Source organism: Capra hircus, chromosome 11 (assembly GCF_001704415.2).
Source record: "Capra hircus breed San Clemente chromosome 11, ASM170441v1, whole genome shotgun sequence".
NCBI classification, from domain to species: domain Eukaryota; kingdom Metazoa; phylum Chordata; class Mammalia; order Artiodactyla; family Bovidae; genus Capra; species Capra hircus.
Window position 1 is genome coordinate 28,203,911 of NC_030818.1, and position 22,846 is coordinate 28,226,756.

Below are 22,846 nucleotides of genomic sequence, written 5' to 3' on the forward strand. Positions count from 1 at the left end.
CAGTCAGTCCCACAGACATATGAGGACAGCTGACTGGCCTGTGTCCATGCCAGAGTGACAACCCTTAGCCTCCAAGAAGCTGCAGAGTCCCTCCAAGAGCCAGGGTGCTGGCCCAGGGTTGAGGGCGTGGGAAAAGTCCAGGAACCTGTTTCTGGTAGTTGGCCCAGGGGGTGGCATGGTGCAGTGGACAGGGCACTGGCTGTCACCCCAGAGGGGCTTGGTGGGAATAAAATTGCTCTCATAGGACAGCCATATGAACCTAGGAATTCACCTCTAGCCTTCTTGAACCCTGACCTCCTTATCTGTATAATGGGCTTGAGAATACCCGCTCGCAGAGTCACTACAGGATTAGCTTACAAACCTCAGATGCTTTGCGTACTACAGATTCTCGATGAATTTTAGTTGCTGTCTCTTTCCATTCACTACCCCCAACCCAGCCTGTTATAGCCCTTCTTCCTCTTATCCCAAGATTCCAAGAATTGAGAGTTCAGGATTGCAGGAGGTGGTGTGATGTTAATATTTGAAGGCTGAGACGTGGAATCAGATACAACCAGGTTCCAGTTGGGGCTGTCACATCTTGAGAAAATCATCTCATTTCTCTGAACTTTTGCTCATCCATGAAACAGGGATGATAAAATCTGCCATACTGGATTGCTGTCAGGAGGGAAAAACCTGGTGATGTGAAGTGATTAGGACAATCCTTGATATGCAGGGGTGCTGGGGCTGGTGCTGATGCTGATGGTGGTGGGGACAGTGGGGGTCTAAGCTGAGGGAGGCAGTTCTGGACCGGATTTCTGATCTAAACTGGTGGAGGAACCAGGCATTCAGATGAAGGGTAACACCTTGTGTGCAGGGGAGCAGCCATCCATCGCAAGCAGAAAGCCATCTAAAGACTAGCAGAGAACACAGTTTAGACTCTGCCAGAGAGCCTCCTGGGGCTTAATGCTGGCATAGCCACTGGTCTGAGCTGGGGGACTTCTCGGAAAGAGGAGCTGCAAGACAGTGATCCACCCTGGACACCAGTATTCAAGCCCTTTGTCCCTTGGAATATCCCAAGATTCCCCACCTTTTATTCAGTGAATTTGCCCATGACCTTTACTGTTCCTGCCATCATCCAACCTTTACTGTCCCTTTGCTGAGCACGGCTGTGTGACATTCAGTGTCCCAGCCCTGAAATGGTAGCAGTCACAGCTTCCCAAGTATTTCTAAGCTAAACAGCCTCAGGGGGGTTTCTTTGACTCAGCACAGTAAATTTCTCTCAGAGAATTCTGACTGCAGGAGCATCCCTGTATCCAGGGACTTGAGGGCTCATGTGTGTATCACTCTGGTCCTCCCAGCCCCCCACCCCAGGGGAGGGCATTTCCATAAGCTCTAAAGTTTTTATTTATGACTTGATAGCTGTTATATTGGGATTCATCTTCGTAGTTTCACCAAACTAGTGCATATTGAATTTAATCTCCTTTCTACCCCATGAGCACTGAAGATAACACACACACATCCTATCTGGGAGCACGGGACCTAGTAGGCTGTTCCTGACTGAAGTAGGGAAGGGCAGGAGCATCAGGGAAGGTTCTTGAGAGTTGCTGGATCTTGGCAGAGAATGCCAGGAAGGGTTAGGAAGAGAGCTACCTGGGGAAAGGCATGACAGGGAAAAGAGAAGGGCAGGATTCAGAGCGGCTCTTTCTAGCCAGTGTTCAGTGAGCGTTGCTTTGTGTCCTGTGGGATGCCCGGGCGCAGGGAATGTAAACATAGAAGGAAAGAACTCCCTAGGAACAGAGAACAATTTCATGTCACCATGTGACGGAAGGAGCTGAGCTGGCAGGAGGAGATACTGAACACGGAATCCCCGAGGACTATGAAAAGTGAAAACAGTGAAGTCGTTCAGTCTGTCTGATTCTTTGCGACCCCGGGGACTCTAGTCTACCACGCTCCTCCGTCCTTGGGATTTTCCAGGCAAGAGTTCTGGAGTGGGGTGCCATTTCCTTCTCCAGAGGATCTTCCCAACCCAGGGATCGAACCCTGGTCTCCTGCATTGTAGGCAGACACTTTACCCTTTAAGCCACCACAACAGGATAAAATCCAGGATTTAACTTTGGGAGCAGAGTCTTGAGGTTTAGAAGACAGCCTCCTCCCCGATCAGGCCTGTGTGGGTCACGGGAGCCACTTCCCACCACCATCCTGTGGATGGTCCCATCCGGGGTGGCACATAGGTGGATGAGCGGTGCCCACCTGCCCACCTCTGCAGACAAGGCTTCAGGTCGTCCTGCAGCCAGGGGTGGAGGCACAGTGGTCAGAGGCTGGGTAACATGCATCTAAGTAACAGCAGAACATTAAGCTTTTCTCATGGGTGGGCTCTGTCTTCCAGCCCTCAAGCTGGCATTTGCTAAAACATTGTCCTAGAGTTCTGGGGCCTAGCAAACACACATTGGGTTTGTAAAGGTTTGTTAAGTTTGCACATCAACCTCAGTCTCTTTAAAGTGAGAAAGTGAGAAGGCCTGGATCACCGGCCTGCATCCTTCCGAGCCTGCGTGTTATTTGGGCTCCTCCTTTCTGGGACCTACTCCACCCCTAAAGAAGTTTTCTTGGAGCACAGAGCTTGGGTGTCAGTGGAGTATTTCAGGTGTGTGAGCCCAGCTAGGTGTGGAGGAGGGGCCAAAATAATGGGGACAGTGAGATATGATCATTGCCTGAAGCAGGGAGATGGACAGATAAGCCTGGAGTGGGGATTGTCAGCTGAGGTGACCTGGAAAATAAACCAGACCTTGACTGGGCACTTCAGCCACTCCTTCCTCCTCCCCATAAGTAGCTGGCGCCTCACTATTGCTGGAAACAACAGGATTGCTGGTCCTCCTAGGGAGACATTACGGATTCAGGCTACAGGTACCCAGGCGCCTGGGATGTGGGTGTTCCACCAGATGACTCAGAATACCATCACCCCCAAAGCAGGGCATTCCAGAACTTAGCCCCTGCTGTATGTCACAGGCAGTGAGCTAAAGAGAAATCACTGGACAGGGCTGGGTCCAGGTCCCCACTGTGAGAGTCTGTGAGACCCTGCACAAGACAGAGTCTCTCTGCTCCTTTCCTTAAAGTGAGGGACTTGCGTGGTCCCTCAGATTTCTCCCAGCGCCAGCTATTCCATGTAAACATGCTCTATGCCGGCAGGGATGTGTGTGATTTTTAAATTTTATTATAACTGCATTTACAGAGCCTAAAAGTTACCTGTTAAAAGTGTCCATTTTGGTGTGTTTTAACAAATGGATGCACCCATGTAACCACTGCACATGAATGTATGAGCACCTCTGTGTCCAAGCAGTTCCCAGATGCCTTCGCCACCAGCAGCCCTTGATCTGCTTTCTGTCCCTGGAGAGGAGACTTTTCTTTTTCCTTGAGTCTCACGTACATGGAGTCATGTTGTATGTACTCTCTTATGTCTGGCTTCTTTCACCGAGCACCAAGTATGTGAAATTCATAGGTTTAACTCTTCATTATGGAAAATTCCAAGCATGCACAAAAGTAGCAAGAAAAGTAGAATCCGCATGTGCCCATCACCCTCCAGCGACGATTAGCAAGCTCTGGTTCAGGTGTTAGAGGAGCAATGTGCTTCCCTTTCTTTCAAACCTGTGTTCTTAGCAAAAACTCCTGGCACAGAGTAGGGATTCAGTATGCCTGTGTGGGATGAATGAACGAAGCTCTACCAGTGTTTTTTCTGGAGCATGTTTCTCTCCCAGTTCCATCTCTAAGTTCTCGTCTCACTTTTTATGGCCTAAGATCTGTTCCGGTGTGCACCTAGGAATTTGGGGTGATAAGATCCTGCATTAGGAAACCTGAATTTTTTGAATGGTAAGAGAAGGTGGGTGACCTCATCTTGACTTGAGAGGCATCTATTAGAGTGTTTACAGTTGCTGTTTTAAAGCCAGTAGGCAGAGCCATAATACCATCTCTTCCCCCTGGGCCAAGAGAACTTGATCTCCATCCAGGGCATCTTCATAAATATGGGGAGAAAAGACGGGTCAGTGGAGGACCAGGGTTTTTGCCAGGACCTATAGGAAAGTTTCTTCTTTGTGTACCAAAAAGCATCCCTAGAGTAGGTAAACTCAACAGCTGTCAATGATGACACTGCTTTGAAAAGTTAATGACGAATGAAAAAGGGCCCCACGGTTAGAGGCAGAGCGGGGCTGGCTTTGCCACTGTGTCTGCCCACTTGCAGTGGGAGCGGCCGCGGGCCCTGCTGCTGCACGCCCTGCCGCATGGGGCCAGCTCACTGCAGAGCCTGGCCCGGGGGCTCAGGCTTAGGGCAGGTAGCATGCTGTCTCCTCCTAAGACTTTTTATTCCTGGGTATCAACCTTGTATTTCCTACACGTTTTCAGTTCCAGACACCCTGCTGGGTGCCCCTTTACCTGACTTCTGGATCTTCCCCTCAGTGGGTTGTAAAATCAATTTAGAAGGTTAAGGCAGAAAACATTTTTAATGAAGACTAGGATCAGGTTGACTAGGGTAGGGTACAGTAGAAAAGAACTAAGTAGAGAGACTAGAACCCAGACTGAGTCACGCAGAGTGAAGGTAAAGAGTGGCGAGCTGCACCTTTACTTGGGGGTGGTGGAGTGAGGTGATGTTCACTAGGTTACACAGAAAATGTATGTCTATTCTTGGTCAGGATTGAAGAAATGAAGAATTTCAAAGGATCGTGCTCCTCTTCACCCTTCATGTCGAAGAAATGACCCCAAAGGGTCTAGTGGGGATGGCGGCCTCATGCACTATGAGAGACTCAGAGCGGAAGGCAATTTTTGCTTATTGATCAGTTGGTTGGTTTTAAATGCAGCAACAACACTATTGGTGAGAGATAGTGACTGCCCACCGGGCTGGGCTCAGAGCCTCAGCCTCTTGTACAGGTGACCACAGTGATACCTCTCAGTGGGAGGCAGGACGACACACTCCAGGGACACAGCCCGGAGTCAGAACAGGCTGAACCTAATCCTGGCTCCCCCACCTGGCGCACGTTGGGCAAGCTGCGTGCTGGTCTCCGGTGGCTGCTGAGGCAGCATTGCCTCCCCGGCAGCATTGCCTCCCCGTAGGGTAGGTGTGAGGTTAAACACATCAGACAGGTAAGCTTTGTAATACAGCCTAGAGAAGGCTCCGTTGCTGTGCTTTATTATGTTGTCCACATGGAGGGACTGGGCCATGCCAAGCCCTGTGCTGGTGCTGGCGATGCATGACAGACACCCAAGCCCAGTGTCCAGCCTGTGGAGGAGACAGTTAACAAATAAGTCATTTCTTAGCCCTGGTTACAAGGAGGGCTGGGAAAGAGGGGCACAGGGAGGTGTCAGGTATGTGAGGGGGACCAGCCTGGGTTGGGCACAGTTCCCTAGGAAGGGACATTTCTTTCCCACATTAGCAGCTCATAGACCCTTCTTGTTCGCAGCAGAATGGAAGCCTCCTGGGCTCAGGGATGGTTTCAAGCCCCTTTGCAGCATTTGAGAGGGAAACAGACACTCCTTTCCTCTCATGTCCGGTCTTGGAGAGGGGCAGGCTCCCCAGTGTGAGAAGAGCTCTCCCTCTAGGCCATCACCTGGGCACTCAGCAGGGTCCACTGGTTGTGAGCCAGGTACAACTAGTGACGGATGGTGTAGGTGTCCCACCCTGCCCCAAGACCCTGCCTGCCTCGCCAGGGAGCCAAGATTCTTAGGGCACTTGGAGACACCTCTAGGCCACTTGAAACTCCAATCTGAATCTCGTCAAGGGCCAGTGAGCTCTGTACAGACGATGCAGACATGAGCAGCATATAACTACATGGGCCAAAGCGAATCCTGGCTGAAATGTATGCTCTGTATTTTCACTACCAAGTTTTAAAGGCAAATAGTCACAGCCAACAGTGTGCCCACGTGCGGACCTGGGCAAACCTGTGAGGCTGGAAGGCTGTGAATGTTTCAGGAGGCAGGTGCCAACACCACCCCCAGAATTGTCCAGGAATGTCTCCTTCCCTAAAAGAAATAGAGAAATACCATGACTGTGGTTCCACCTGGTCTTGGAACAGCCTTGGCTACGTACTCTGTGTCAGGACTTTTCCCAGCTGTTTTCATAGGGAGCCTTCGCGTGGAGCTCCAAGAGGCCAAAGGCGACACTCTGTGTTGGAACCTCCATGGTGCAAGGGCCTAGACCAAGGGGAGACATTTCCAGTCCTGAAACTGCTTCTCAGGGTTTTCTTCTCTCTGTGGTTCCTCAGGGAGTTAATCCACAGAGAATTTCAGGCCTTGTATGAGGGGAAGCTTTTCAATCTGTGGTTCTTAACTTAGCAGTGAAGTCAGCATCCCTTCCAGAACCTGCTACAATGAACTCCTCCAGGAAAACCCAAATATGCCCGTCTACACAACATGCATCACTGTATTTTAGGAGGTTCAAGGAAGCCCTGAAGTCCCTTCTGTAGTACAGCAGTTGGCAAACTCTGGCCCACTGGCCAAGTCCGACCACTGACTCTTTCTGTACAACCCTCAGACTGTGAATGGGTTTTACATTTTTCTTCAGTGGTTGAGGAAGAATGCTGGGTGACGCTTGACCATTATAAGAAGATCAAATGTCTGTGTCCATAAATAAAGTGTTCCTGGGACGCAGCCGCGCCCAGTCACTGGCACCTTGTCTAGGGCCACTTCTGAGACACACAGCAGGGGTGGGTAGGTGTGACCGAGGCCCCATGGCCCACAAAGCCTAAAATATTCACTAACTGGCCCCTCGCAGAAAATGTGCCACCCATGCCCTGGGAGTGGGAACCCAGGTCAAGAAGTCTTGCTTGAAATACCTTACTTTTACTTTAAATGATTGAGCCATGGAATTTACAGGTAGAAGCAGCTTTGAAAGTCACCTCAACAAACTCCCCACTTGATCAAAGACCACGTTCCCTGCTTCTGTGGGAGCAAGGGGTACAGGGAGTTGTGTCTTGGGGTCCCCTTTCAAGCTTCTGTAGGTTTCTAAACTGGCCCCGACTTCCAAATAACCTTCCAGTAGTTGTCCCAAAATTTTGTTTTAAAAACGCCGTAGCAAGTGTTCCAAGTTTGGTAACAACTTCTTTATAACAGGGATAACTGCCCTTCCCTGTAAAGGAGATCACAGAGAACTGAGTCTATTGTTCAGTTGCCAAGTCATGTCCCCGCTTTGTGACCCCGTGGACTGCAGCACGCCAGGCTTCCCTCTCCTTCACTATCTCCTGGAGTTTGCTCAGATTCGTGTCCATTGTGTTAGTGATGCTATCTAACCATCTCATCCTCTGCCACCTTCTTCTCCTTTTTAACTTCAGTCTTTCCTAGCATCAGGGTCTTTTCCAATGAGTCAACTCTTCACATAAGATGGCCAAAGTATTTGAACTTCAGCATTAGTCTATAGAATGAGTCTATATACCCCTATAAACCCCCAGTTTATAGACAAATTGTGGTTGGCTAAACTCCTTTGGTCACTGAGGTATTAGCTAGGTATGAGGGAGGAGGTTAGTGGTAGCTGATAGGAGTTTCCCATGTAACTCTTCAAATAGAATTTGTAAAAACTGTGGATTTTTTTTTATAGCCTGGCAAACAGTAATGAGAGGGGGAAATGGTTGAATTCCATCATGCAGTGGATTTGATAGAATTCAACTGTAGTTGGTTGTTCAGAGTGCCTGATGGTCTGAGAGACTTCGTCCATTTTAAAAAAATCAATACATTTATATATTTAAAATCAATACTCAACAAGGACCTACTGTGTAACACAGGGAACCCTGCTCAATGTTAGGTGGCAGCCTGGATGGGAGAGGAGTTTGGGGGAGGTTGGATATGTCTATAAGTATGGCTGAGTTGCTCTGCTGCTCACCTGAAACTATCACAACATTGTTACTCGACTATACTCCAATATAAAATAAAAAATTTAGATAAATAAAAAAGTAAAAAATGCATTTAAATATGCATTTAAATTTAAATTCACTTGGGAGTGAAGCCACTTTCCCTCAGACAAACTTTAGATGAGGCTGTGGACCAGATTATGGGGGTAGAGGCATTTGCCCTGGCACTTGGGTGGCTCCTCATTTCCGTGTGCCAGCGACAGAGGTCAGGGTGCTGCCATGACTGTCTCCAGTGGACCAGAGAGTGGCCGGGGGCCACGTGGCTTCCCACTTTCAAATGCCATGAAGCCAATCGTTTGTGCTTAAAAAGCAAATGGGTCTTGATCTTCTTTTCCCCTAAAACGTGGCAACAACTTTACTAAATAGAGGTCACAAACTGGAGGACTGTTCAACCCATTCAGCCAGGCTACTCTATTTTTTAATTGGCTTAGTTGGCAAAAATTAGGAAATCTAGCATTAAAATGTATCTGGGGCGTTTGTTGGGAATTCAGAAGACCTGGAAAGGGAGGGTCTTGTCCTTGAAGGCAGCGTCAGCGGGTGAGGCACGCACTGCGCACCTCCCCCTGTCCCTACAGCTCCCCGCGGACACGCACACCCCTGCTAATTACAGAGAAAAGGACAAATGATGTTGCAGCCAGCAGTGCTGGAAGTAAAATTCATCTTCTTTCTCCTTTTTGTTTTTCTTATCTTACTTTATTCCAGAAAGTTTAAAGATAGCCCACCAGGATGTATAAAAGCACATACTGTAAATGCGAATACAGTGAAAATGAGGAAAAACCAACAAGGGTCGGAAGGCAATAAAAGATTCAGGAAGGTCCTTTTGGGTGGGCCACACTTCCGGCTCTTAGCTTTTGAGAGTAGGCTGGTGAGTTCTAGTGTTTGGATTATGTAGGAAATGAACGCATACTGGTTGCCCTGGTGAAATGACGATTATTCTATGACCTGAGATCAAGGGCCATCCAAAAGATGATGCTGTTTGTTCTCATCATACTGTTGGGTCAATACTGACAAAGAAGCATTACTAACAGTTTATATTTACTGTCTGCTGGGTACCGTTCTCATCACTTAAATGCATTATTTCACTTATCCTTATAACAAGTATATGAGGACTACTAATATCCCCATTTTACAGATGAGGAAACGGAGGCACAAGGGAGGCGGCATGATTTACCCAAGACCATAAAGTTTAACATGCATGCTAAATCACTAGATTATTCTGCCTCTCAGAAGGCAATATCTAAAGAAACTAGTGTGGCTTGCCAGTAGACTCTTGTGTGCCCAGATTTTATAAAAACCAATCAATATAAACTAAGTGAAGAATGGCATGGAATTGAGAAGGAACGCTAGTATATTGTGTGACCTTGAGGGAAAGCTGAATCCAGGCTTTCGGACAACAAAGTAGCCTTTTGAAACTAAGAAAAAGAAGGAAGAAAGATCCACTGATCTTTATACAGAGGGGCTTGGCCAGGATGCACATCAGAATCATTCACAGAGCTTAAAAAAAGAAAAATGAAAAAACCAGATCTGGGCCCCAGCCTGGACATTCCAGTTCACGAGATACGGGTTGAAACCCAGGTGTCCACACAGATGCGTGTTTGTTTCTGATGCACCAGCAGGGTGGAGAAAACAAGGACAAATAACAAGGCTGTTATTTTGCCTCTAATTTTTTTCCCAAAGAGAATTATCTTCATTGTACAAAGATTAGGGCAGAAACCACTGTTAGGTGAACTGAAACCCATGTGAAGTACATTAATGAATTATATCTAATGAAGTCAGATGGGAGCTATAACTCACCCAGGCCAGATCCTAGAGCAGTTACACTGAATCTCTGGGATAGGGATAGCATCACTTTCATTTAAAGTTCCCTGGTGGTTCTGTCATGCAGCTGAGGTTAAAAGCCATCTCAGAGGCCCAGGTGAGTTACCTCTCAGGTTGGCAAAGAATTAACCAGGTCCACTGTTTGGTGGTGGGGATTTGACGGAATAGAGCAGTGGTACCAGAGATCAAATTGCCAACATCCGCTGGATCATCGAAAAAGCAAGAGAGTTCCAGAAAAACATCTATTTCTGCTTTATTGACTACGCCAAAGCTTTTGACTGTGTGGATCACAATAAACTGTGGAAAATTCTGAAAGAGATGGGAAGACCAGACCACCTGACCTGCCTCTTGAGAAACCTGTATGCAGGTCAGGAAGCAACAGTTAGAACTGGACATGGAACAACAGACTGGTTCCAAATAGGAAAAGGAGTACATCAAGGCTGTATATTGTCACCCTGCTTATTTAACTTATATGCAGAGTACATCATGAGAAACGCTGAAACAAGCTGGAATCAAGATTGCCGGGAGAAATATCAATAACCTCAGATATGCAGATGACACCATCCTTATGGCAGAAAGTGAAGAGGAACTAAAGAGCCTCTTGATGAAAGTGAAAATGGAGAGTGGAAAAGTTGGCTTAAAGCTCAACATTCAGAAAATGAAGATCATGGCATCCGGTCCCATCACTTCATGGGAAATAGATGGGGAAACAGTGGAAACAGTGTCAGACTTTATTCTTTGGGGGGCTCCAAAATCACTGCAGGTGGTGACTGCAGCCATGAAATTAAAAGACTCTTACTCCTTGGAAGAAAAGTTATGACCAACCTAGATAGTATATTCAAAAGCAGAGACATTACTTTGCCGACTAAGGTCCGTCTAGTCAAGGCTATGGTTTTTCCTGTGGTTATGTATGGAAGTGAGAGTTGGACTGTGAAGAAGGCTGAGCACCGAAGAATTGATGCTTTTGAAATGTGGTGTTGGAGAAGACTTTTGAGAGCCCATTGGACTGCAAGGAAATTCAACCAGTCCATTCTGAAGGAGATCAGCCCTGGGATTTCTTTGGAAGGAATGATGCTAAAGCTGAAACTCCAGTACTTTGGCCACCTCATGCGAAGAGTTGACTCATTAGAAAAGACCCTGATGCTGGGAGGGATTGGGGGCAGGAGGAGAAGGGGATGACAGAGGATGAGATGGCTGGATGGCATCACGGACTCGATGGACATGAGTCTGAGTGAACCCCGGGAGTTGGTGATGGACAGGGAGGCCTGGCGTGCTGCGATTCATGGGGTCACAAAGAGTCAGACATGACTAAGCAACTGAACTGAACTGAACCAAATGATGGGAGATGGGCAAACAGGCTCCCAGTATTCAAAAAGAGAGAAAATGACATTTGGGATACTCTGAGATGGATGTGATTAAAGCAGATTTCTAGAAGGTTTAATGAGAAGATGGTTTGTGGACACTTAGGGGAAAATGATCATTGCTGGGAGTCAGTTAACTTCATTTCTAGACTAATAGACCAGAGAAATGCTGCAGGCATTGTGTATCTCTATTCCAGCAAGACAGTTGAAAGTCTCTGATATCATCTTCCTGAACCTGATGGAAAAAGTGACCATGGCTGGTTGATTAACAATGAATTTAACAACCATACCCGCAAAGTGTGTTGGTGAGACTGGTTCTGTCAGCTTTATGAGAGGGCTGTTTGTAGAGGGCAGGTCAGAGGGTTCTGAGCCTGAACTTGCCTTATGCAATATTTGTATATGCATCTTGATAGGGAGAGGGGAGGCATGGCAGTCAAATTTTAGAATGACAAAAAGCTGAAGGAGGGGGCTTCCCTGGCAGTCCAGTGGTTAAGACTTCACCTTCTAGGGGAAGCAGGTAGGGGTTCGATCCCTGGTGAAGGAGCTAAGGTCCCACAGGCCTTGCAGCCAAAAAAAAACAAAGCATGGAACAGAAACAATATTGCAACAAATTCAGTAAAGACTTTAAAAATGGTCCCGATCAAAACAACTTAAAACAAAGCTGAAGGATACAGCAGATGAGCTAGATGACAGAATTAAAATGACATTCATATAGTACTTTCTCAAGTAAACTCTAGTTTACATGAGGTTTACTATTACGGTGTCATGCAATCAGCAAGCTTGGTAGATTTATTATCCCCACTTTTTTGGTAAAGAAACTGAGATCCAGAAGGGTAAATCACAGAATCGTTATTATGGTAATCTTGACAGGCTAGAAATAAGTCCCACCATCAGAGGAAATCAAGGTTAAATGTCAAGGGTGACATTCAGATGCGAAAAGTCCATTTCAGAAGATTGGGGTTTGTGTTAGTTTCCAGGGGCTCCCGTGAAGTACCACACACTGGTGGCTTACAGCAACAGAGATGTGGTCATTCTGGGTGAGCAGTCTTTGGTCTAGGTGCCTGCAGATCAGGTTTCCCCCTGAAACCTGCAAGGGAAGGCAGACTTCCTTGCCTCTGTCAGCTTCTGGTGGTGCCAGATGTCCCTTGGCTTGGGGCTGCAGCCCTCCACTCTTCACATACGTTCTCCCTGTGTCTCTTGATCAGGTCCTCCCGCTGTACATGTCTGAGCTCTGTGTCCAAATTTCCCCTTCTTATAAGGACACCAGTCATGCTGAATTAGGCCCCACCCTGCTGACCTCATCTCAGTTGGATTACATTTTCAAAGACTTTATTTCCAAATAAGGCTGAGGTGCTGGTGCTTAGAATTTCAACATAGCTTTTGAGGGAGACACGGGTCAACTCATTCAGGGTTAAACTGGATTGGTGAAGCTGTAAGAGCATCACTGTGTTATCACAGCTACTCCATAAATGATAAAACACTGACACCATCTTAGACAATGGTTTGAGGGCTTCCACCAAGTAGAAACTGGCTGCCCTTAGCATTGCCCAGAACAGAGTCAAGGAGCAAGCCATCAGTTCTGGCCACCACATTCTAAGAAGGAAATGGATTAAAGAATGGTAGAACACCTCCCTGGCAAGATAGGTGCTGTGAAAGCTTCCACTGGCAGCCCTCTGTGTGTCTTACTCTGTTTTCTATAAGGAAAATCGGGAAAGGGATAGAAGAACATGTTGAAAAATTTCTAGGCAAATGATAGTTAACTTGAAGTTGTGTCCCAACTCTATTTTTGTCAGGCAAGACACTATGCAGTTTTACATTCCTATTTCATCTAACTTCACAGGTGAACATGTGTATAAAGATGTACATATATACTCTGAAAATATATGGGTTTAATTAATACTGACTCAGTGGACATGGGTTTGAGTGGACTCTGGGAGTTGGTGATGGACAGGGAGGCCTGGCGTGCTGCAGTTCATGGGGTCGCAGAGAGTCAGACACTCGAGAGACTGAACTGAACTGAATGAATACATATATCTATCTAAAGATCTAGTTAATTGATATTGAGCAAGCATTCTAATTATTTTCATGTTTCCTTTTCCTTAGAGGATATTTAAAAGAAGAAAATAGAGCTTAGATAAGCATATTGACATTTCAAAGAAAATAGAGCTTAGATAAGCATACTGAGACATTTCAAAGCTAGGAGGCATTTTGAGTTTGACTTTTATGGTGAGTAAAAGGATTTTGAGCAAATGAATATGAAGGGATTGCTGTGTGCCCTGCTTTGCAACAGGTACCTTGAGGGATATGAGAGGAAAATGTGACGCACATAAAAATATTAGGAGGTGGGGGGAATGCATGTTCCAGGAAGTGCTGCGGGGACTGGGAAAGGAGGGTGAGCTGGAGGGAGGCTGGAGGCCAGGAGACTCAAGAGTGAGCTGGGACCTGAAAGCTGGGTTCTTGGACACCGCATCGAGACAGCGTGTCCCCCCAGGAACAGTTTGTCTCCCAGGTTCTTGTCACACTCATGGGGCCAGGACCCCGGCTTGTGGTCACTCTGTTGTCTATGTGTCCTTGCTGTCATGCCAGGCACAGATGAAGAGGTGGTTTGGGACCAGCACGGTGACTATAGCCCCATGCCCCGGCCTGTAAGACCAGGGAGTTTTCTCTGCACTTTAGAACAAAGTCATCTGTTATCTCCTCATAATCAGATGAAGACAGAAGCAGAAATCACTGGCTTCTCTGAAAGCTTGTGTTTATGATTTCAGTTCAGTGAGGGCTCTGAAAGAACTCCGCCAGCCAGACAGGAAGCAAGCATGCAGGCAGCCTGCCCCTGTCCACACTGGAGTCCAAACATGGCCACAGCTGGCTGAGGCTCCAGCCCTCCACGGCCTCGGGGTGATTTGACAGACAGGTCCACCAGCTTCGCCTCTTAGATGCAATTTCTCAGAAGACTCTAGAGTGACCTATAACTCTGTCTCCATAAGCACTGCCTCACTCCCCCACTGCAGATGCCAGAAGTGTGCCCTCCCCCAGGTCAGCCCTAGACCTCTCAGATCTAAGACCTGACTTCTGAAGGAAGCCAAAGGGAAGAGGAGTGTTGTTTTCCCCTGACACCAATAGCGGGGGTTAGGGACATACCCACAAAATCCCCAAACTTCTCTTAGCCTATCTGTCTCAATGGGATTTGCCCAAACCCTGGTTTGTTCCATTTCTGTCTCATACCAGCAACTGGAGAACTTTAGTGGCCCAGGCTGACTGCGGATGGCAGAAGACACCCTATTAACCAGGCTGCCATGGGCTAGGGCACCCTGCTCTGGGCTTTTTGTGAGTCAGTCCTCAGCCTTCTCTAAACAAAAATACCTATTGGCCCAAGAGTGCCTCAGGTCCAGATCACTTCAGTGGCTTTAGATAAAGTGGTAGCAAGAGACACACACTCAATCTTTTTTCTCGGTTATTTATTGAGCACTCACTATGTGCCAGGCAGTGCACCAGCCTGGGGATGGAACATTGAGTTCAACCTGGTCCCTGCCCCCAGGAGCTCACAGATTAATCACAAAAGGAGGTGGACACCCCGGGTGGCAAGTGCTGTGATAAAAGTTAGAGGAGATGACAGGACCCCAAGAAGAGACCTGGAGAGACAGAGACGTTTTCCTGAAGGCAGGATAGCTAAGCCAAGATGGAAAAGGTGAGCAGAAGTCAGCTAGGTAACGAGGACATGGGGCAGAAGTCAAAGAGGGGAGAGGGTGCTCCAGGCAGAGGATTGGCTGATCAAAGGCTCAGCTGTAGGAAGAAGCCAGTGCATCCAAAGAACTTCATGGTTCCATAGGGCCTAGGAGATAAAGCTGGATAAGTGGGCAGGGACCAGATCCCAAAGGGCCTTAGGAGTGATTAAGAAACTGGTGCTTTTTCTGAGAGCAGTAGGGCACCGTTGGAAGAATCTCAGTGGCTAGAGGAAGACCAGGATGTCCAGGCAGGCCCTGGCTCAGCACTAGTTCAGAATTTGAAAGCACACAGAGAAGTGTGAGCTCAGGCCCTGCATGCCAAAGCTCATGGCGCCCATGGGCTGAGCTGGAGATCCAGCCAAGCTGAGCATGAGGTATGCCCAACGCACATGGTGCTAAGACTAAGAGGGTAGGAGCTCACATTTATTGGGTGCCCACTATGTGTCAGGATTTGCACTGAGGCGCTGCACATCTGGCATCTAACTCAGTCCTCAAGGCTATCGTAGGGCTCCTGGGACCACCCCCATTTGACAGATGAAAAGACCAAGGCTCAAAGAGGTTTCCTTCACAGTGTCATCCAACCAGCAAGGAGACGGTATCAAGACAGGGGGTCAGCCAGTGCTCTTTCTCCTCCTCCATGCGGTGTCTGCTCCATGTGGGTCAGAGGGTGTGGGAAGGGCTTCCTGGAGGAGACAAGGTATGAAGAGTTAGAAGGCTGTTCCCTGTGTCCCAGTGTCACCTCTCAGGCTGTGTGGTGGGGGCTGAGTCAGGAGTGTAGGCATGAAGGGAGGCAAAGGGGATGACTGAAGATCCAGGTAAACAGGGACTTTGCCCATCAGAACCTTGGATGTGAGTCCCGTACCTGCTGTTCAAGGGAAACAGCCACTTTCCAATGAGTGAAACCAGTGAGTAAAGGATATAGTCCCCAGTCCTCTAAACGTGAGGATGTGAGGCTGCCTACATGCTATTAACATGGGGTGGGTTTCCTCAGAGATACTTGCTCTGGAAAACCTCCCAAGCCTCTAAGGTTAATTAATAGTCAGGAACTGTCAGTTGTATGAATGGAAATGAATAACTGACAAGGATCTAAGATGTCTCCAAGGGGAAAAGGGCCTGGACCAGGTAGCATAAGGGGTGCATGAGCTAAGTAGGTTCTTCTATAGAGTTCTTGAAGAATGGCACCCTCGCTTGCATGCCACCAATGATTCTGGGACCCCTGGAAAGCCCAGAGCTGAGCTTGATTGCCCCCCAAGCCAGCTCATCATGCACCTGGAAAAAGATATCCCTAGCTGTGTTGACTGAGCCTGGTTCCCTGGTAGGCAGTCAGCAAGTTGGGACCTTCAGACATGCTATGAAACCTAGCTCCATCACTATGCTCAGTTGACCTCAGGAAATGAAACCAGTTTCCATGACTAGTGGACTCAAATGATTAAAAGGTAAAGCACAAAAAGTTAAACAGGGGAGTCAATGCCAAAGCCTTTACAAATTTCCCGAGGTTCCCTTTACACCAACCCCCATCCCCCATTAATGACCAGTGCAGAGGAGGCTGGAAGGAGGGGGTCCTGCCCCTGAAAGGTCCTGGATATAGCCCACCATCAGTGGTGCTCAAACTGAGTTTCCCTTCTGCCCTATTCTCTGCCAGTCTTCTTCACCAACTCCCTCTCCTCCTGCCCCCACTGGGATGATACTTGGTGCTTGCCATGCTGCCGTCACCTTCTTCCCCATCCTGCTCCTCCCCCAGCACCATGGGCCACATGCTGTTACCCCTCTTTAATCAAAGTGAACCCCTCGCTCCTATGAGAGAGACCTTCGGGAGAGGAGTCTTCACACCCTCTCCCCAGGCAGCTGCCCTCCCGTGCCCCACATGCATCACTGTGGAGATGGGCTTTGTGGTTCCCCTCTGAAGTCTCTGTCCATGCAGGGCCCACCTTTTCCTTTTGCTCTGTGCACACTGGAGGTGGAGAACGTGTCCTCTTTGGCCTGGAGCCTGCTCTCTTATAGGAATGGCTGAGCCACTCCTCAGTTTTCTCACCTCAGGGGTGGCACACACCCCCTTCTGCTGCAAGTACTGTTTCCATCCCTGCGGCTTTCCTCTGTCCCCTTTCTGTCCGCACCCGCCCCCCCACGACAAGGTCTCTGAGCCCTACTGAGCTCTGGTGGCTTGAGGCCGGAGAGAAGGTGCCAAGCAGGATGGATGGGGGCTGCAGTATGGGAAAGATTAGCTCATCTCTTCTGCGTGGTGTCTGTCTGATTTGGACCTTAATCTGGGACAGTTTGAAAACAGACTCCCCTGTCAAGTTCACTTCACTGTGCACCACTCTCTCCCTGATCCACAGCCCTCTCCCACCATGCTGGCTTACTAGCAAGCCTTTCTGGCTTTACTTCAGCCTAGTAGCTTGATCTAAAGGTCTCCTGGTTGCATTTGAGCCTGGCCATGTCTTCTCATGTCTCCAGTGTCCAGCTCTCCAAATATTCTGCACCATGAGACGCATCACGCTGAGAGCTGAACTTGAGTCTGGCCTCACTCTGAATACAGTTGGGTGACTCTGGGCAAGTGATCAAACCTCTGTGAACCACAGTTTCCACATCTGTAAAATCAGGATAATAACACCTGCCTGTCCCAAGGATCAATAAGCAAACGAACATGAAGATGCTCTGTAAAGTGGCACTTCCCAAACCACGTTCTGCAGAACTTTGCTCCCAGGACAGATATTGAGAGAATATTTAGGAAAAAAAAAAAAGGACTTCCTTGGCAGTCCACGGTTAAGACTTCACCTTCCAATACAGGGGTTGTGGGTTCGACCCCTGGCCTGGGAACCAGGATCCCACATGCCTCATGGCCAAAAAACCAAAACATAAAACAAAAACGATATGGTAACAAATTCAATAAAGACTTTAAAAATGGTCCACAGCAAAAAAGAATCTAAGAGAATCTTTAAATAAAATGGTCCACATATATATTTTTTTTTTAAAGGAAAAAAAAAATTTTATGTCAAGTCTGAGGAAGACTGGCCTTAATCAGATCAGCCAGGTTTTCTTGACTGCAGGGTGTCCCACATCCTTTCATTTGCTGACATGCATGATGACTCTCCCAGAGCAGAGTGCAAAATATAGCTTTGTCTCAAGACTACTTTTTCACACAGACTATCACTAACCTTTTAGGTAACTGATTTCCATAGAACATAGTATATGTTAATATTTATTCTACAAATAAACTCACCACAAGAGTTATTCCATCATCCAGGGCGCTAATCCTGGATAATGCCAATTACTCAGTGTCTGAAAAAATATTGCCGGAACCCCTTCAGTCATCTCAGTGTTGTGCTGTGGATGCAGGGGAGGAGGAACTTGGTACTGCAGGTCTCTCAGTTGGACTCCACCCTTATTTCCCGCCATCCCCACGCTGCACTCTGTCACAAGCAGCCTGACCAACCCATTGTCCTGTATACACATCTTTCGTGTTCCCAGTCTCCTGCCTTTTCCCATCTTCCTCTCTGCCAAGGTGCCTTCTTCCCATCTCTACAACATGATGGTAATTCATTCTCCAAGTCTCAGCCAAGTCCCACTGTTCTGTGAAAGTTTTCCTCACCATTGCAATGTGTGCTAGAAAGGAATACTGACCCCAGCCCAGCAGGGAGCCCCCAGAGGCAGAGAGAATTATTCTTACTTCCTGATTTTCTCCAAAACCCAGAGTTTGTTTGATCACTGCCCTCTCCCCCCAACCCCACACACAGACCATAAGCGCAATTTTGGCAACTTGAACTTCCAACTAGGTATGGGTCCTTCTGCCCTAGAGAGTCAGTGGTGGGCTTGCTGATATATTCATTCATTCAGTAGATGCTTAGTTTAGTGGACTGCTAGGAACCCAGGGTTGAGTCAGACAAGGATTCTGCCTTTAAGGAGCTCATGGACAGGACAGAAGCATTAAAAATTCACTGCAAGTCAGTGTCTTGAGTGTAATGATAGAAATAATGTGGGAGCACAAAATAGGATTCAGGATGATAGCAGGTGAGGATCAAGGCAGGCTTCCCAGAAGATGGTCCCAACCCCCACTCCATGCATCCCCCTACGTATAGAGAAGATGTCATCTAGAAAAGACATGGTAAGGTGATGGGGGTGGTGATGGTTACCTTTATGGAAAAAAGACCACTGGAGAGCTCATAGGAGGGCAATTCATGTTCATTCCCTGGATCACAGGAAGGGAGTACTCAGTGGAGCCAGAGGGTTGCGGCAGATGCTGAAAGGGAAAATGTCCGAACATGCACACACACACAGTCTATGGGAATCCCACTTCCTTGCTTTTCCATCATACCTCTCACCCCTTCTTCCTTCTCACTTGACCTCATTCTTCCTTTCCAAGTCCTCCGTCACCTCGCGGTCCTGGGGCCATTCATTGTTACGTCATTGAAACAGCTCAATGTCTGCTCTCAGTAGCTAGAGGTCTGCTTTGGCAAGAGGCTGGTCAGCGCAATGCCCACTCCCTGTGGGGGGGCCTTGGGGAGGAAGGTCAGCCTAGAATCAGTGCTTTCTCTTATCTCCCCACAGAAAACCAAAAGAGACGTCAATAATTTTGACCAAGACTTTACCCGGGAAGAGCCAGTACTCACACTCGTGGACGAAGCGATTGTGAAGCAGATCAACCAGGAGGAATTCAAAGGCTTCTCCTACTTTGGTGAAGACCTGATGCCCTGAGCAACCGCTCCCGGTGAAGTTTGGTGATGCTGCAAGCAGGGGCGCCGGGAAGACTCCTATTTTCCCATCAGATGGTCTTGAACTACTTCTCCCCGGAGCCCAGTCCCTTGTCCACCCTCTATTTATTGCATTCCCTCACCCCGGGGCCAGCTCCTCCCCACTTCCACCTGATGACCGGAAGGCACTCTTGATTCTCGTCTCACCAGTACTGCAGAATTGTGCAGGCTCAGCAGTTCACTGGACCACTGCTGAGTTTGGTCTGTTGGCAAGCCTGGCTTTGCTCCTTGGGGGCTTCGGTAAGGAAGGAACTTCAGGTCTTTTACTGCAAAGAAAAGAAGGAAAGAAAAAAGCAAGCAAGACTCGGGCTCTGTTTTTGAACATAGAGTCCTGACAATTCTTGCTTCTCCTCACTCCAGTCCCCCACCCACCACCTGCCACCCTCTGCCATTCTATCCAGAAGAGAAGAAGAGACTGGTGCTTCTTCAGCCCAAGGGTGAGCGCCCTCTAGGCGTGCCCAGGAAGGAGTGAGGTCGGAAGACACCCTGATCGGCTCCCTGTGTTGGTTTGCTCTGGAATGGCTCATTGTCATTTGCTTTGGTTTTAGATTTGGGGCATGCCGAAGTTGTATAAGCATGTATCTTGTGGAAGAAATCGCTCTCCATAGAAAAAGAAATTTGATTTGAACTCTATTAACATTTCAAAAATAGATTATCAAATTTGCTTTCTAATTGGCCAAAAGAAATAAATTCCAGTGTTAATACAGGTAGATATTAAAGGGCTAATATACAATGAGAAAATCATCATCCATGGTGTATGCTCTTAATGCTTTTGTGGCACCTGGGGGCTCTGAATTGAGAGAAAAGGAAACTAGTAGAGCTCTTTGTTGTTCAAGTTCTGCCTGAACTCCATGGCTACCCTGCAGAGTGGTCAAGACCCTGGGTTCTAGCAAAACTCAGCTCCCAGATTCTCTCTCCAGTTTCATCCTGAATCCCCAGCATCAACTCTATTTATTTTCTGCAGCAGTGTGTGATTTTTGCGCACTTCTACCAAATGATAGTACTACTGTGTTGTGGTTTTTAAACATTAAACGTGTAAAGTTAAATATAAAATATCTGCTTTTGGAACAAGCAGCCTGAGGCTAAACATGGGTTATGTAGAGGGTATCAGGAGATTGAAGAGCGACTTATTGGAACACTGACAGGGTGGCAAGATGTTCTGAGCGTTGTTTCTGTGTGACATGCAAGGGCCATTCCTGTGGCCACGTTCGATGGGTATGATGTTACCTCCCGCAGATACGCTACCAGTGTTACGTTCTCTGATTTCCAAGGGTTCTCTGTGGCTTCGTGTGTTATGTGTCCCGGAGGTCGTTGGATTATCTATTTCACTGAACTGACTTAGCAGGGAATGGAATCCATTCCAACGATTGCACGTGGATTTCCCAGCTGCCCCTAAATATCTATACTTGTGAGTGGCAAAGTGGCACTAATGAAGCTTTTTGCCTTTTGTACATTTGAGATTTTTTGTATATAGTGTTTGCTGCAAGGCCTGTGGAATTAATTCATTGAATTTAGAGGTATCAACTGCTGCATGTTCAGGCATATTATAAACTTTAGTCTATGAAAGAATAATTATAATAATGTCCAGGTGCAATACTCTGTAAGCGTATTGGTTCAAGTTACCGAGAGATAAGGTGTGTTTCCTTCTTTCTCTCTTTTTCTGGGAGGCCGGGGGGTGGGAGGAGGGGTGTTCTTCATATTGTTTATTTCATGTTGGTTTATTTTAAAAGATGTAAACATGTATTAAGCGATATTAAATCTCACATATAGTTCTCCTGTGCTCTATTATGTCCTGATAGAGATGGGGAAGAGAAAGGAATGTTCTGGATGGTTGTTTCAAAGTCTGGACAGTGACTAGCTCAAGCCCGTACAGAGCTGGTGTCCGTATTTGCATCTGGCTGGTCGTGGCCTTGGCGACTAGTGATGACATTCACTTCTCTTTTGTTTTGATTTTTGAAAAAACTCAGGTGTAATTATTATCTGTTCTTGTTATAATTTCAAATATTATGCTATATCAACTTGTGTGTTCAGCATACCAGTGAAGAGATGAAGAACAGTAGATTAATTTAATTTATCTTCGGTAACTTGACATAGTAAGGGGAGACTCTCTTCCGGAGTTGAGGACAAGCACAGAAACATCTTCATGGTGGCGTCATCTCATTTTTTAGGAAAACATGACAATACTGCCCATCTTACTCACGAGTCCCTACTGCTCTCTGCTTTCTTCTCTGCTTCCTTCACCCTGATGATTGAACGACCAAGCAAGCTCTTAAACTGTCATGCCAAACGGCCTTGTCCAAAATATTCCTGTGTCAGCAGGCATTGGGCCCTTCCTGCAGAACAACTGGCATTTTTGTTGGAAGACAAATAATAATACATTCTACCCAGCAGCTCCAAGCAGTCACTCAAGCAGGTTGCCTGGCTCAGAGATGCCCCCTTCCAGCCCCCGGAGCTGGGCTGACTGGGATGCCTCCTGCTTTAAAGCTGGTCAAGTTCTCACACAGGCAGACTCAAATCCTATTTAGTCTATAGAATAGAGCTTGTATGTTCCTTGAATATTCGTTGTTTCATTTCGGTTTTCACAAGAGTTTGGAAGCAGACATACTATTACATTTCTGCTAGTTCTTTCTAATCTTTCCAACTAGCTTGCTCACTCTTTTTTATTTTTTTGAGACAAAAAAAGGAGGGGAGTGTTAAAAAAAAATGCCAAAAAAATATATGAAGGATAGCTGTTCTCCTGTGGTCTCTCATTATGGACTTTGTGAAATGGAAATAATTTTTTTTCCTCCAAAGGTGAAAAAAAATGCATTCTTACATTAAAAAAAAAGAAGGCTAAAAATTACCTCTTTTTAAATTATGTGCAAAGTAATTCTGGCTAAATATAAAATGTATTCAACTTTAGGGATTTTTTTTTGTATTGTGATGCTTTATTTGTACATTTTTTTCTTTTCGGGATGTAATTTTAATCTCTTGCCATTCATTAGTGTTATTTCATTGTAAACATTATTGTGCCAAATGTACTGTATTCAAAAGGATGTGAATGTGTATTGTTTCAGAACCTAATAAATACAATGACGTTAAATCTTATTTCTGGGTCCTATTGAGCATTTTATCTCCTGGGCTCCATTTTATCTCCTTGGTGAATGACATGTGGCACTAATGAAGCTTATTGCCTTTTGGACATTAGAGATTCCAAATTCCCAAACCTAGACAAGGTTTCCACTTTTCTCTTATCCTTGGAAGATGCACAAAGATACAAATGACCGTATGTGCATCCTCCCCTTGCCACCCCTGTCTGGCCTCTGCATTTCAGGGACTGCCCACCAGAAGCGTGGAGG

General features: G+C 46.9%; 1 protein-coding gene and 1 long non-coding RNA gene across 2 annotated transcripts in view; one reads left to right on the forward strand and one right to left on the reverse strand.

The window, feature by feature from the left end:
* PRKCE (protein kinase C epsilon) overlaps window positions 1-22,595 on the forward strand; it is a 546,886-nt gene extending 524,291 nt beyond the window's left edge. Inside the window, exon 16 of the mRNA XM_018055186.1 lies at window positions 19,306-22,595. Within this exon, the coding sequence (XP_017910675.1) occupies window positions 19,306-19,452 (147 nt within the window). The 3' untranslated portion in view covers window positions 19,453-22,595. The remainder of the gene's footprint in view (window positions 1-19,305) is intronic.
* Window positions 13,051-19,299, reverse strand: LOC108637140. The gene is made up of 3 exons (XR_001918787.1): window positions 19,073-19,299; window positions 18,891-18,946; window positions 13,051-15,443 (listed from the first exon to the last, which is right to left on the reverse strand). It is a non-coding gene; the product is annotated as an uncharacterized LOC108637140 (long non-coding RNA).